At 40.0% G+C, this 14984-nt stretch overlaps 2 protein-coding genes across 2 annotated transcripts in view; one reads left to right on the plus strand and one right to left on the minus strand.

Annotated features, from left to right (window-relative positions):
* Window positions 1–4659, minus strand: part of rtn4rl1b (reticulon 4 receptor-like 1b) — a 176881-nt gene extending 172222 nt beyond the window's left edge. The window contains exon 1 of the mRNA XM_044032124.1: window positions 3893–4659. The gene's annotated coding sequence lies outside the window, so the exon portion shown is untranslated. The remainder of the gene's footprint in view (window positions 1–3892) is intronic.
* Window positions 4660–6129: 1470 nt separating this feature from the next.
* Window positions 6130–14984, plus strand: part of dph1 (diphthamide biosynthesis 1) — an 84467-nt gene continuing 75612 nt past the window's right edge. Inside the window, exons 1-2 of the mRNA XM_044031254.1 lie at window positions 6130–6215; window positions 7856–8008. Of these exons, the coding sequence (XP_043887189.1) occupies window positions 6161–6215; window positions 7856–8008 (208 nt within the window). The 5' untranslated portion in view covers window positions 6130–6160. The remainder of the gene's footprint in view (window positions 6216–7855; window positions 8009–14984) is intronic.

Below are 14984 nucleotides of genomic sequence, written 5' to 3' on the forward strand. Positions count from 1 at the left end.
CTTCAGTCAGAAGACTTTTTTTATACAGCCTAAATGTCTATGATTCCATATCAGCTTTCAGGCGACGCAAACATTTGAAATTCACATGTGCGATGCAGGCGTTACACATAAAAACACAGAACTATACCTTTAAGTGATTTCCTGTCTGAGACAGTGCAGTGAAAAACAGCTGATTCACAAACCCAAGCAACTTCCAGCTAATGTTCTACCAATAACTGTGTAAGGAAATGACACGCTGATGAGACCATACGTCTCTCATTTGCATTTACCAATATGTCCATTAGTCTGACACCACACGGAGGACGAGGACGTCCGCGCGATCCATTAAACGTCCTCAGAAACGCACGAGTGACTCAGGCGAGTGCTCGTAAAATAATAATCCTGGTTCTCACGCGTTCTCTTTTGGTCTTTTCTCGTCTTTCCAGGTTAGACAAACAAACCTCTCCCAGAGCTTTTACAGCCACAAACGCTCACACTCGCCCTGGAAAGTTTTCATGTCTGTTAGCTGTAGCAACGGCAAATAATTGGTCAGACGTCCCAATGTCCCTGAGGGCCACCACACACACACACAGATGCACTGAACACTGAGTATGTGTGTGTGTGTGTCCCTCTCTCTCTGTGTGTGATTTAAACTTTGACTGTTTCGTGTTACTTTGGTTTGACTCACTCACTCACTCATATTCTACCACTATATCCTCCACATGAGGGTCGTGAGGGTCTATTTTATATATTTATTTAATTTATATACAGTATATATATATATACATATACTTATTTATATACAGTATGTATATATATATATACATATATATGTAAACATATACACATATATAAATATGTATATATATATGTATACATATACATATGTATTTTTGTGGGCGGGCCTTAGGAAGCTGCCTGCTGACCAGTGTAGGTCACACAAAATACTTGACAGTGTTTTGTTATTGAAAAATGTGTTATTTTACACAGCAGTGTGCGTCTCATGTGATCACATCTGCTTTCACCCACGCTGTATTCAAATTTACACCAAAACAAAAATGTTGTTTTTAAACAAGTCTGACTGTAAAAATGTGTGCGATGCCGACGTGTTTGTGTGATACGGTGAGTCACGCGCGAGGCCGCGTGCACCAGAAATCACGTCAGTCCAGTCTTTCAGTTCCCTTTTGAGGCTACAGAAGTCGCGTCGCGCGGCTCAGTAACATCTACAGACCACAGTCACATGGTTCTGGAGTTTTATGACGTCATTCACAAAGTAACAGAGGGAAGAAATAAGGTGTAAAGTGAATTAAACGCAGAGACTTCACACATCTTTGTCTTATTAATGCAGCTTATTTAATGCTTTAGGTGTGAAATAGACAGATGAATGTGTTAATGAGTGAAGGCTATGATGTGATTCACTGTTTCTGTTCTGATAAAAAAACAATATATACATTGGCAGATGTTGGGTTGTTTTTTTTTTGCCCACTTCCTGTTGAGCATTGAGCCTCCTAGGGTACAGCCTGCCACTTACTGGAACTTCGAACAGAAGAGTTTTGGGGTTAGGAGGAAACAGGGTTCCCACAGCTTGGTTATTCAAGCACTTTCCAGGACCAATTCCCTTTAAATTCAAGGACAGAATGTGCTCACACAGCTTAAGCTGGGAGGACATCTTCGTCCATCACGCTCTGCATCTGGACAAGTGATTGTCCTCTGGATCTTGGTCAAAGTCAGTCATTTATTTATTATTATTCTCTCTCTTGCTTTTAACTTCACTTGCTCATTGTTTTGCACGTACTCTCACGTTAAAGGTGGACAGAGAGACAGTGGACAGTGTCCACAACACCGTCCTAGTAACGATGAGTCCACGTTTGTCCTGCGTAGGCCTCGTCTACGTAGGTGGCGTCGCAACAAACAAGGGAGACAGTTGCCTAAATATCAACTTCACTTCTTTACTGGACAAGATTCAAGCACTTTCAATGACCCATGTCTTTGTAGGACGATTTTCAAAAATCTTTTAAGGATTTCAAGGACCCATGGGAACCCTGATGAGAAGAACTGCAAATTGAGATTAAGAGTGAGTCTTTGGCGCCCTTGTCCTGTAGTACCAGAATGTAATCGCACAGTCAGGGCGGAGCTAGACCAGCTCCACCCACAGCAGTCAGCTGATTGGGCGACAGAAAAATGACGGGAGTAAATATCCCGTGGACGTCCTGCGTTTGAAGTCGTCCTTCGTTGTCGTCGCACCAGTGCCGTCATCGGGCACAGCCAAACCCCGCCTACCGAGCAAAGACACTGTTCTCAATCGAAGAGCGAGCCTGATCCAGGACTTTACCAGTCCAAACTGAACCGTACCATGATGGAAACACAGCATAACTGTGTTCATGTGGTCACACGTGTGCTCAAACCACCACCGGGTGCTTGTTTTTGGTCTCACTCAGGACGGACGTCGACGGCAGAAGTGCCGTTGGACGGTGCGGTGCTTTGTAAAGTGAAGGAATGAGGAATCATCCCTCTGCCTCCACGATGGCACAATGAGAGAATGAATTACTGTAACGTGTTTCTCATTAAAGCTCTTACTCTCCCTGCTGTTGTCAGACATCCAGAGCAGACAGTTACACCGCGCCTTATCGCCAATTAAAGCCGAGGAAAGGAGGACAGAGAGAGGGGGAGAGAGAGAGAGAGAGGGAGAAGCAAATGAAGCATCGACTGTATCTATGCACGCGAGACAGGAAAGTTCCCCTTTATTCTGTGAAGTGATAAACACTCTGAGTGTTGATCGCGATCCTGCAGCCAGAGGAGAATCAACCTGTGAACTGTGGTTTGATCCATCACTGCGAGATGAACTGACACACAGCAGATAATAATAAAGCTTCAGCAGAGAGACAGAGGGAGGGAGAGGGAGAGGGGAAGAGAGAGAGAGACGGAGGGAGAGAGAGAGAGAGAGAGAGAGGGAGAGATAGCCTTGTGACCCGGGTGCAACTCATAAACTGCAGTGCGCCATCAGCTGTATTCATGGAGTACTGTGTGAATGTGTGTGTGTTTGTACTGCTATTCTTCTCAGGACTCGATCGCTCATCACTAACCCTAACCATAACCAGTTGATGGACAAGCCCTCAAATCTTAACTACAACAAACTTAACTAGTTTGTTTTTTAGTTCTGCCTCATTAGGACCAGGTTTTGGTCTCCATGGGGACTACAGGTCCTGACAATCTCAGTGTTTATGACAAAAAACATACAAGAACCTGCTAGTGTGTGTGTGTGTGTGTGTGTGTTTCAGGTATTCCTCATGTTGTAGGGACATACATCGGTTTACGCAGTCCCCCTTAATGTTTTGAGGTGGTTAGGATTAGGATTAGGCCAGTAGTAGTTATGGCTAAGGTTAAAGTAAGTGTCCATGAAAAAGTCAATGCAAGGTCCTCTGAAGTCATGTTGAACCAGACTGTGTGTGTGTGTGTGTTCTTGTATTTAAACACTGACCTTGTCAGGACCAGTAGTCCTCGTGGAGACCGAAACCTGGTCCTACTGAGGCAGAACCTCATTTCTGAGGACTGAGATTTGAATTGTGGTTGTAGATTAAAGTTTGGGTTAGTCATTAACTGGTTATGGTTAAGGTTAGTTACCTGTGTGTGTGTGTGTGTGAGCGAGAGAGAGAGATAAGGCTTCCGTGCAAACACCACGGACACCCAAATTCTCTGTGTAACATCTGCGGTGCATTATTTATAAATGACCTGTGTCTTTACACAGAAATGGAACGCAGCCATGCACGCTCTGCACAGAGAGGCTGCGCGCACACACACACACACTCACACACACACTTATATGTCACATTACGCAGCATTAATTCAACCACTGACAAACAAATAAGAAGCAGGTACAATGTTGTTGTTGTTGTTGTTGTTGTTGTTGACTCACCTCCTCTGAACATGTTGCAGGATGAACGGTTCCTCCTCCTCCTCTGTCCTCTGACAATCATCGAGAGTCTTATATTCCAGAAAGTCCAAGTCGCGCGCTCCTCTCGTGAAGTTGACCCGCAGCTCAGCTGAATGTCACTTATTGTCACTCCTCGTGGATTCTTTCTCCCCCGTGGAGTTTCACTGCGAAAACAAGGCAATAATAATCTCCTCCTCAGGCAGCAGCAGTCATCCTAATAACAATCATCATCATCATCATCAGAAGAAGAAGAATAAATTCCATCAAACAGCGGTTACTCCACACGCGCACAGGTCCCGTGCTCAGCCTCGGTCCGTGTCTGCTGCAAACACACAGACGCACAGAGAGGCTGCAAAAACATCACATGTGAGGGGGGGGGGAGAGAAAAGTCGACGCTCAAGCGCAGATATTTTAAATCCAAGTCTCCAGAATCTCACACTCTCCGCTCTCCTGCGTCCACGTCGCAATCTCACCCGCTCCCAATCTCTAATTAACACAAGTTATTCCGCCTCTGATGTGGGATTATGACGGCAGACTCCTCATCAAATCCTCCTGAATGTACACTTTGATGACGCCTGCTCTCTCTCTCTCTCTCTCTCTCTCTGACTCTTTTTCTTTCTCTCCACTCGTGACTGTTGAATCCTCTGCTTTTCCACCCGTGGACGTGGATCAAAGGAGAGAGAAAGTGGGTTTCACGGGTTCAGATGCTTCACCGGGCAGAGCCTGGTCCTGCTCCATCCCTCATCCTCATCCTCTGCCTCTGCTGCTGCCTCTGTCTGCGCCTGCAGTCTCTCTCTCTCTCTCTCTCTCTCTCTCTCCCTCTCTCCCGCTCTCACACACACACTCTCTCACTCTCTCTCTCTCACACACACACAGGTTTGTGCAGCTATTCTTCTCAGGTCTCTGCACTGACTTCCATTCAACAGACTAAATAAAGCCTTATCTTTATAACCTTAACCTTAATGAATCCAAAGTTTAACCAATAACCACAGTTTATTAAATCTTAGTCCTAAACTTAACCAGTTTATTAACAAAATAGGGGTTCAGCGTTTATGATGTCCTAAATGTCCTAAAGAGATAGCACGTGTGTGTTATCCATTCATTTAAACCGACTAAATGAATGTCTTGTCACTTACCTTAACCAAAACCATTTAATGACTAACCACAATTCAAATCTTAGTCCTTAACTTAAACCAGTTCCTCATATATGAGGTTCTGACTCATTAGAACCAGGTTTTGGTGTTAAAGGGTCTTGAATTGTGTCCCCATAAGGAAGACAAATCCCCATACACATTATGGGGATTTGTCTTCCTGCCTGAACAGATTTATGTCCCCACAACATGAGAAATACCTGGAACACACACACAGTCTGACATTCATTAACTTTAACTTTAACCTTAACTTAACCATACGACGCGTCTTATAATCTACATCATCAGGACTTTTTTTGTCCTCAACATGTGACTGTGTAAACAGATTAAGGTCCCCACAACATGAGAAATACCTGAAACACACACACACACACACACACACCCTCAATTTCATATCAGGTGACTCTACATTATTATACTCATAATAAATAAAATGAAATCTGATTAATATGATTATGTTTCATAGTGTCGTCACTATTTTTTCTTATTATTAGCAATAAATGTAATTTTCTCCTCATATCACATGACATAAAGACAATAAAATATAATGAATATAAATATTATACTTCAGTATTATACTCAATGTGTATGTCTTATATGATCTTTTTTATTTGATTGTTAATTTGGTTTAATTAATTTGGCTCTTATACATTATATATAACTAAACAACACTTGAGACATACTTTACTAAGCACTGGGAAACTGCATCATTTATTTTTATTTAGTTTAATTTAATGACGGTGACGATGACGGTATATATTTTTTTCTTTCATTTCATAATTGTTTTATTTCATTTCATTTTATTTTATTTTATTTTATTTCATTTCATTTCATTTCATTTCATTTCATTTCATTTCATTTCATTTCATTTTATTTTATTTTATTTTATTTTATTTTATTTTATTTCATTTTATTTCATTTCATTTCATTTCATTTCATTTCATTTCATTTCATTTCATTTCATTTCATTTCATTTCATTTCCAGTTCCCTCCTGCTTCACATCGTTGCCTCGGTGATCGACTTCTCTCCGCTGCGCTCGTCACTCGATTGCTTCCCCCTTTCCCGTTCCTCACGTGTTCTTGTTGTGAAGAAGAAAAGATGGCAGCTCCTGTCAGTGAAGTCCAGTCCGTGGTCGCTGTTAAAAAACCTTCAGGTAAAAAAACACCGAGACAAACTGAAATGTTTGAATTATTCCGGAGGAAACATGTGACGTTTGTGGTTAAATTAACGTAATTAACGAGGTAAAGTTGACCCGTTTACGCGGTTTTATTCAAACAGTAGACGGTGACTGTGTGTGTTTGTCGTTCACTGTGAAGATTTACCACAATAATTACCATTAAATTGACTCAAACATGAGTTTATTCGAACATTAATGTGTTTAAAACCGTGGATTCTGGAGCCTCGTTGTTAATTTCATTCATGGTTTCATTCATCCACAGTGTTTTCGCGGTGACTCAACAATGTTCGACACGTTCATGTGTTTTTGTGGCAAAAAGAGAGAACTCGTCCTTTAAAATGTTCGTTTAAATGCTGAAAAGCCTAAAGAAGTGTGAGGAAATACACATGAAGTCCTCGGGGCCAGGAAGCAGCACAGGTTTTAAAAATACTGCTTGAACCTGGACCTGAGAGCAGCTGCTGCTGTGCTGAGCTCCATCTCTTCCAGCAGCAGAATGTCCCTCAGTGTTGCTGATATTTCAAACTGCCCAGCAGCTCGTCCAAAATTAATTTTAGAAGATGCTATAAGGACACATTTGTCCAATTCCCATCCTCTCCTGCCTCATTACTCGTGGCCTATCACTGCAGAGCTGTGGGACACATTTGGAGACTTTGGCTGAAGGAAAATAACTTTCCTGAGCAGTATTACTCCTCCTCCTTCTCCTCAGAGCTACTCCAAACTTCAGAACATCTCTGAAGTTTTTATTTAGCAACATTTGGTGCAGTGTTGCCTCTAAAGACAGGTCCTGATGCATCATTTCAGAAATAACTGATACATGATGTCAAAAGGGTCTAAATTTGAATATTTCTTTATCTCTTTTTAATACATTGTTGCACATGTTGAATGCAGGGCTGCAATTTAGGATTATTTCATAATCTGACAATTATTTTTCTCCATTAATTGATGAAATGTCAGAAAATGTTGAAAAAATATTGATCAGTGTTTCCCAAACCTCAAAAATGACGGTGCTCTCGAGTGTCGATTGATTGTTGATTTTAGTTAAACGGAGCAAAGAAACCAGGAAATATTCGCGATTAAAATCTGAAAATTGGTCTTTATTCTAATAATCTATTAGTGATTGCAGCTCTAATTTAAAACAGCTGTAATGTGCTGGAAACGCATGAAAACTGACCTTGAAAGTGCTTGAATTGACATTTGAAAAACCTGCATGAACCTCGGGAAAACAGATTTTATTTCATTTTTTAAAAGTATATTTTTTGGGCTTTTTGCCTTTAATCGACAGTACAGTGGAGAGAGAGACAGGAAATGGGGAGGCAGAGAGGGGGAACGACATGCAGGAAAGGGCTGCCCGATGTGGGATTCAAACCGGGGGCTGCCTGCAGTGAGGATTGTAGTCTCAACGTGGGGTGGCAGCTCTACAAATTGAGCTAAACGCCGCCCCAAAAACAGATTTTAAAAGATGAAAATGAGGTCGTCCAACAAATCTGAAGCTTTTATTGTGTCCCAATGTTTTCACTCAGAAATGTTGCTTTTCCAGCTGCGTTAACCTTTAAATAAGAGTAAAAACACCTGTAAACATCTGAATCTTCACTGCACCTGTGATCGTCTCCTTTCAGGACCACGAGGACCTCGGCGGGTAGCCAATCAGATTCCTGATGAAATCCTGCAAGACTCCGAGTTACAGGAGGCGATCAAAGCGCTGCCGGCGAATTACAACTTTGAGATTCACAAGACGGTTTGGAGAGTGAGACAAGCCAAAGCTAAGAGAGGTGAGCTCTTCTTATTTTTAATAAAAACACAGACTACAGATTATGTCAGGGGGAAGATGAAAGGTAATCTTGAAAAATGTTTCCCCAAACCTGGAAATAATGATGTTCTCAAATGTCTTTTTTTTTTTTTTACAAACACAAAATGATGCAGCTTGAATGATTTCTTTGTTTTATGGGGCAAAGAAATTTTAAGAAGCTGAAAAATCACACAAAACTGGTTTTACTCAAAAAACATTTTTACTTAAAAAATGTATGTGTGTATATGTATGTATAAAAATATACAGTTTAAGGTACTTAAAGTACCTTAAAGTCACTTTTTTATAAAAATTACAACATTTATGACATGTACTGTACTTAAATGTCACTTAAGTAACTTTCTGATATAAAATCTACTTAAGTTTTAGAAGTTAAAAAGTGAGGAGTTAGGATTGAGTCATGGTGGCTAGGTGGTAGGGCCAGTTGTCCTTCAACTGTGGAAGGTTGTGGGTTTGTTACATTGTTATTGAATTATCGCCCGGTCGCCTGGGGGTAAGCAGATGAGAGGGTTGACTCATTCTTCGGATGTTCCTGCGGTGACTGTGTGGTTTTACTGCAGCCTGCTGGCTTTCGCTGTTTGTTGTGACATTTATTTACTTATTTATTTATTTATTTTGTTCCCAAGCTCCTCTCTCTCTCTCTCTCTCCCTCGCTCTCTCCCCCTCTGTGAGAGTATAACACACCTTTTTCCTTATTACCCATGTCTCCCTCTGTTTCCCTTTGTGTCCATCTGTGCCTTTGTCAGCCTTTGAACTCCCGTTGAGTCTCATCGACTGTGCTTTTTATTTATTTTTTTAAATATACGCAGAGGAATTTCATTTTACACACACACACACGGCACCCGCGGCCTCTTTCCGCTGAGTTTATAAATAGTAACAAAAGCTGTGTTGTATTTGCCTAATTTTCACATTTGAATCTAATTGTGTTGTTTTGATATTATCTGCGTCGTCGCGTGTCGGCTCTTTACAAGATCAGCTCGGCGGCTCAGACTCTCAAACTGCTATCGGCAAATCTGTCTGGATTAGTGTTGCACATTTGGTTTCGGGAAAAAGTCAAGTGAGCAAAAATTTAATTAGGTGATAATAACTAGCTGGCTTCAGTCTGTTGTGCTGCTCATAGAGGAGCAATAACAGTGAGTGAGTGACATGTCTGCGACTGGATTTCTGGTTTCAGGGCGAGTTGAAGGTTCTTCAGGTGAGCCGTACAAAAAAAGTATGATTTCATCTGTGAGATATGAACGACGACCTTTAAAGAAGGTTTCTTTAAAGAGAAACTCTGGAAGTGTAGAACTGCCACGGGGGAGAAACAAATATCTGAGCTGTTTCTCGTTATAACTAGATGCTTTTCTTGTTTCTTTAACCCCGGGTTTTACCTGAAAGTAGGCTTTATTGATTGATCGTTATGGGATGTCCACCTGAGGCAGAGATGAGTTGAAAACCCTTTCCACACGGAAACAAAAACGTAAACAAACTTTTTCTTTGTAGTTTTTAAGAAAGTTGTTGCAGGAAATGTCTTCATCCACACGAAACCCACCAGTCTGTTGGTGGGTGTATGAATAGGCCCACTATTTGGCAGTTGGTCTGTTGGTGGATATATAGAATAATTCATTATTTTGCAGTCAGTCTTTTGGTGGATACATAGAATAGCTCTTTATTTCGCAGTTGGTCTGATGCTGGACTTAATGAACGACTCACTATTTGGCAGTCAATCTCTTGGTGGATGTGTGGAACAGTTTATTATTTAGCATTTGTTTGTAAATGTTTAGAACGGCACATTATTTGGCAGCCAGTCTGTTGATGGATATAGGTGACAGTTCATTATTGTGCAGGCACTCAGTCCCTTGGTGGATATAGAGAACAGAGAACAGTGCAAATAAAGAACAGTTTTATTTGGCAGTCAATCTCTTGGTGTATACGGAACGGTTCACTATTTAGCAATCAGTTTCTTGTTGGATGTCTGGAACAGCTCACTAATTGGCAGTCAGTCTGTTGGTGGTAATGTAGAATAGCTCATTATTTGGCAGTCTATTGATGATATGTTGGTGGATTTGTAGAACAGTCAGTTTCATAGCGGATGTTGAGGACAGCGTATTATTCAGCAGTCAGTGTGTTGGTTGATACATAGAACAGCTCACTATTTGGCAGTCAGTCTGTTGATGGATGTTTAGAATGAATGAAAAATAAAATAAGAAAAAAGTGAGTATAATTATCTTATCTTCAGTGTTCTGCCTCAGTTTGAAACACTGGACCTTTAAGATAATTAAATCTCTGTTCTGCAAACATGTGTGCGTGTCCAGGCTGTAGATACCACTGACTGTGATCCGCTTGAACTTTCCACTGGCATCCAGCTATTTTTCAGTTTCAATGGAACACAGTGTTCAGACAGAGGAGAAAAGGCCATCGTAGACTGCTGCTAAACTGAGAGTTCTTTTGTATTCTGGACTGAAATAAACCAGCATTTCTGTCATTTTTAGGTTACACAAAAAGACCATTTAGAGGAAAAGAACATTAATGAATTGAAGAAAATACAAGTCCTCAGCCATGGTTGTTTTGTCAGTCTAGACATGAGCACTTGTGCTGAAGGTGGTTGGGCCATCTGTGATTTAGTTGGATGTGCAGTTCATGTCGGCACTGAGCAATCATCAATGCAGAGTTAACGCTCCAAGATTCTGTGATTGTAACTTCTGTATCATTACTGCTTTTCCTCTAAGGAAAGTCATGTAAGCACGGAGGGAAAAAAACTAACTAAAAGGAAAGGAATTGAATGCTCATCGTGTTTCATATTGTTTTGAGGCTCGAGGAAAGTAGATATAGAGAACAGCTCATTATGTGGCAGTCAGTCCGTTGGTGGATATAGAGAACAGCTCATTATTTGGCAGTCAGTCTTTTTGGTTATGTGGAGAACTGCTCATTATTTTGCAAGAAGTCTCTTGGTGAATGTCTAGTTTAGCTCACTATTTGGCAGTCAGTTTCTTGGTGGATATGTTGAACAGCTAATTTAGTGACAGTCAGTTTCTTGGTGGAAAGAGGATCGGTCACTGTTTGGCAGTCCGTCCATTTGGTTATGTTTACAACATAGCTCATTATTTTGCAGGCAGTCTGTTGGTGGATGTGTGTAACTGCTCACTATTTGGCAGTCAGTCTGTTGGTGGATATAGGTGACAGCTCATTATTTGGCACCCAGCCTGTTGGTGGATGAATAGAACAGCTCAGTATTTGGCAATGAGTTTGTTTGTAGCTGTCTAGAACAGCTCACTATTTGGCAGGCAGTCTGTTGGTGGATGTATGTGTAACTGTTCACTACTTGGCATTCAGTCTCTTCGTGGAAGAATATAATATCACATTAAATTGCAGCCCTCATAAAGACTAAGACACACATGTTACAAAAACATTTCACTATCGTTAAAACCAAACTGTTACTCAGGATTAGAGTGAGAATATTGGCTCTGTGGTTGTAACTACTGTGTCATTACAGCTTTTCCTCTCAGAAAAGTCACTACAGTGTGGAGGGGGGAAAAAAATGAAGAAACTTAAAGGAAATCATTTAATGCTCCATGTGTTTTGTATTGTTTTAAGGCTGAAGGAAACAAGGAAACTGTCAACTCTGCAAAGCTTGTGATTGTGTGTCGTTTAGTTGTGAGGAGACCTTGGCAAAGAGAACGACTCCCCGGGTGTTTCACAATCCCCCGAGCGAGACACTTTCATGGATTCAAGGTCCGCCAAGACTCAAGGCCATGCTGCTTTGTGTTTCTTTGACTTCATCTTTTATGCTTTTTCTAATTTTTCACATTTTTTTCCCCCTCAAGTATGATTCCGTATGGTTTTTCAATGCTGGAAATAATTGTTGTGTAACACACTGAAGGCTACAAATGGATATCTATATATGGTGACATGAGACAAGATGTTTTGAAAGGTTTGAGAGTGACAATAAACTGGATATACACTGTAAAATAAAATATAATCTACTGTTTATGGTCTGTATTACATGATTGTAAATTATACTTATTTATTACCTTTCATTTCAGATAATGCCTGCTTTATTTCTTGTGTTACAAACGACAACACTGACTATAAATATGGTCAATTTCTGCTGTAACACAAATAATTAGGCTTGAAAGGAGAGGATTGTATTTAGTGACCTTTATTTTTAATCACTATATTGAATAAATATTATGTTTATCAATGCAACAGCCTTTAAAACCATCAAAGATACTTTATCATGATATGACAATATTAAAAAAAATCTGAACTTGTCTCATGTCAGCATATACAGATATAATATCCATATATTCATTGATAAAATGCTAAGTACACCACACTCCTCTGTTAAATATTGACATTTTACACATTTGCTTTGCTAAATGTTGGAGATTATGGATTATAAATAGATTTTGGAATTATAAATAGGTTTTGGGATTATAAATAGATTTTGGAATTATAAGTAGATTTTGGTATTATAGGTTGATTTTGGAATTATAGGTAGATTTTGGAAATTTAAGTAGATTTTGGAAATTTAAGTAGATTTTTGTAATTATAAATAGATTTTCAGAATTATAATTAGATTTTGGAATTTTAAGTAGATTTTGGAATTGTAACTAGATTTTGGAATTACAAGTAGATTTTGGAAATGTAACTAGATTTTGGAATTATAAGTAGATTTTGGAATTATAAGTAGATTTTGGAACTTAAGGTAGAATTTTTACAGTTTAACATTGATCTAAAGTTGGACATTGTTGCCTTTGACGTCGCGCTCATGACTCTTCAGTGACGACACTCTGATGATCGGCTCAGCTGAGCCTTGTCAGATGAGGAACTAAAAAAAACACCTGGTTCTATCACAGAAAAAAATCAAGTAGAGTCAAGCTGTGCCGGAAGTGTATAATGGAAAAGTGACATCAAGTGCATCATAAGATTTAGCTGGTGAACATAGAAAGTCATTTGTCTTCTTTGTTTGGTTCCTGCTGACCGACATTTAAACGTACGTCACATCTCATCCTGTATGTATGTATGTATATGTATGTTATCATACACATTCACACACATTTTTAATCAGCCAAGGAGGCTCTCCGTCTACAGCCTGACTCCAAACTCTAACCTGGCTCTTGAATATTCAGAGTAATCCCTGGGCTTGAGCAGTCAGTCTGCCGTTCACTGATAAATTGCCTGTGCCTGCCGTTCCTTGGTTTACATCCTGTTTTCGATCGTTAACATAATCCCACCTGTTGCTCTCTTGTTTACTCGTACAGCTGTTGTATGACAGCGTCATTAACGTGACGCGTGGAACGTTTTGTTTTTGCAAATTGACATATGGCCATGTGTCAGCGATCAGTGTTTCTCCTGAAGCCACACAACGCCAGAAAATGCTGCCAGAAAAAAAAAATAATTCAGATTTCATCCACTTGGGTTTGAAAAGTCTTGGAAACAAGCAAAAAAAATGGAATATGAATAATTTCATACCTGATTCAAGCAACATTTGCAGGTGAATTGAAATGTGATTGAAATCAGATTGGCTTCTGAACTCTCATGGCTGCTCAAATTAGAATTCAAATCATCTCTTTCATCACTCTGAACCACGACAACGACAGTTGTTTTGACAAACACTGGATTTTCTGGATCAAACAATTAACAGATTAATGATGTTTAAAATGTGCATTAGTAGCAGCTCTAAAACTATTATTAAATGAATAATCGACTATTTTGATATTTGATTAATTGGTTTCAGTGTTTTTTTTACGAATTAGAACCAGTTTCTGTGATTTTTAAGTTGTGGGAAAAACCATTTGCCAATCAATATTTTACAACATCTTCTGAGATTTTATGGATTTGAAAAATGTGTTGGAAGTTAAATGTAGTTGGTGAATAATATGTTAATAGACCAGAATTACAGGTCATACACAAAATACACATTTTAATGGAAACACCAGCAAGTTCTTTTTGATTTCTAAAATCAAAGTTTTAGAAATATCGCCTTAATTTTGCAAAAAAACTTTAATGGAAACACAATTACAGTCAAAGAGGAGGTGACACAGTACGTTGTGGCAGCACACTACTGCTCTTAAAGGGACACAGCAGCTGTTTATCCGCAGCGTCTATTGTTTCTGTCTGAACCAGGTTGTAGGGTTTTCTCGTGTTCCTATTTCATTTTTGTGGTTACTGTGACAGCTGTAGTTGCTCAAGTCAAAGGCAGATTCATGTGCAAAAGGGAGCTGGATTCAAATGTTCCAGAGCAGACGAAGCTCTTTGTTGCTGTCAGTCGTGACCGTGGTTTACTCGGAAACCTTTCTCTGTTAATAAACTTGCCCTTTTCCACGTAATTACCTGTCTCTCACTGTCCGCATGAGCGCCCGGTGATCCCGTAACCTTTCATCAGTAAGTAGTGTTCTGGCTCCTCCTTCTCCTCCTTCTCCTCCTCTTCATTCATCTCTCCATTTCCTCTGTGAAAAACCTCCCGGCCTTTTGTCTGTCCCACCTGTGATTGTTGCCGTAGGTGACGCAGTTTCAGAAGACGGTGAAGTTATTGATGAAGAAGAGGTGTGATGCAGTTTGAGTTGGGATTATCGTCAAATTGAGAGTTTAAACTGAAATACTCATCAACTATGGGATCGGTAGATTTGTTTTTCCTTCTTCTGATACTGGTGCAAAACCAATTTTTCCTCGAAATGAATCGCATTTTTGAGGACCTGAATATAGCCCAAAACTCATGGATTTTTGTGAGTGCATCAATTCTTGTGAAACTTTACGTGTGAAAAGTTGTTTCGTGAAAAAACGTGGACAATCCGAAGTGGGAGGGGCTAAAAACTGACGCAGAAAGCTTCTATTAGGTCATCTGCTGTTGGCGTTTACCATACATGAACCAGACATAGGTCAACGATGACCTATGTTCTAAACCCAACAGGAAGACGACCAACTTGGATTGAACGCCAATTCGGAGGCAATTTCCC

The sequence above is a fragment of the Solea senegalensis genome, linkage group LG8, assembly GCF_019176455.1.
Source record: "Solea senegalensis isolate Sse05_10M linkage group LG8, IFAPA_SoseM_1, whole genome shotgun sequence".
NCBI lineage: Eukaryota > Metazoa > Chordata > Actinopteri > Pleuronectiformes > Soleidae > Solea > Solea senegalensis.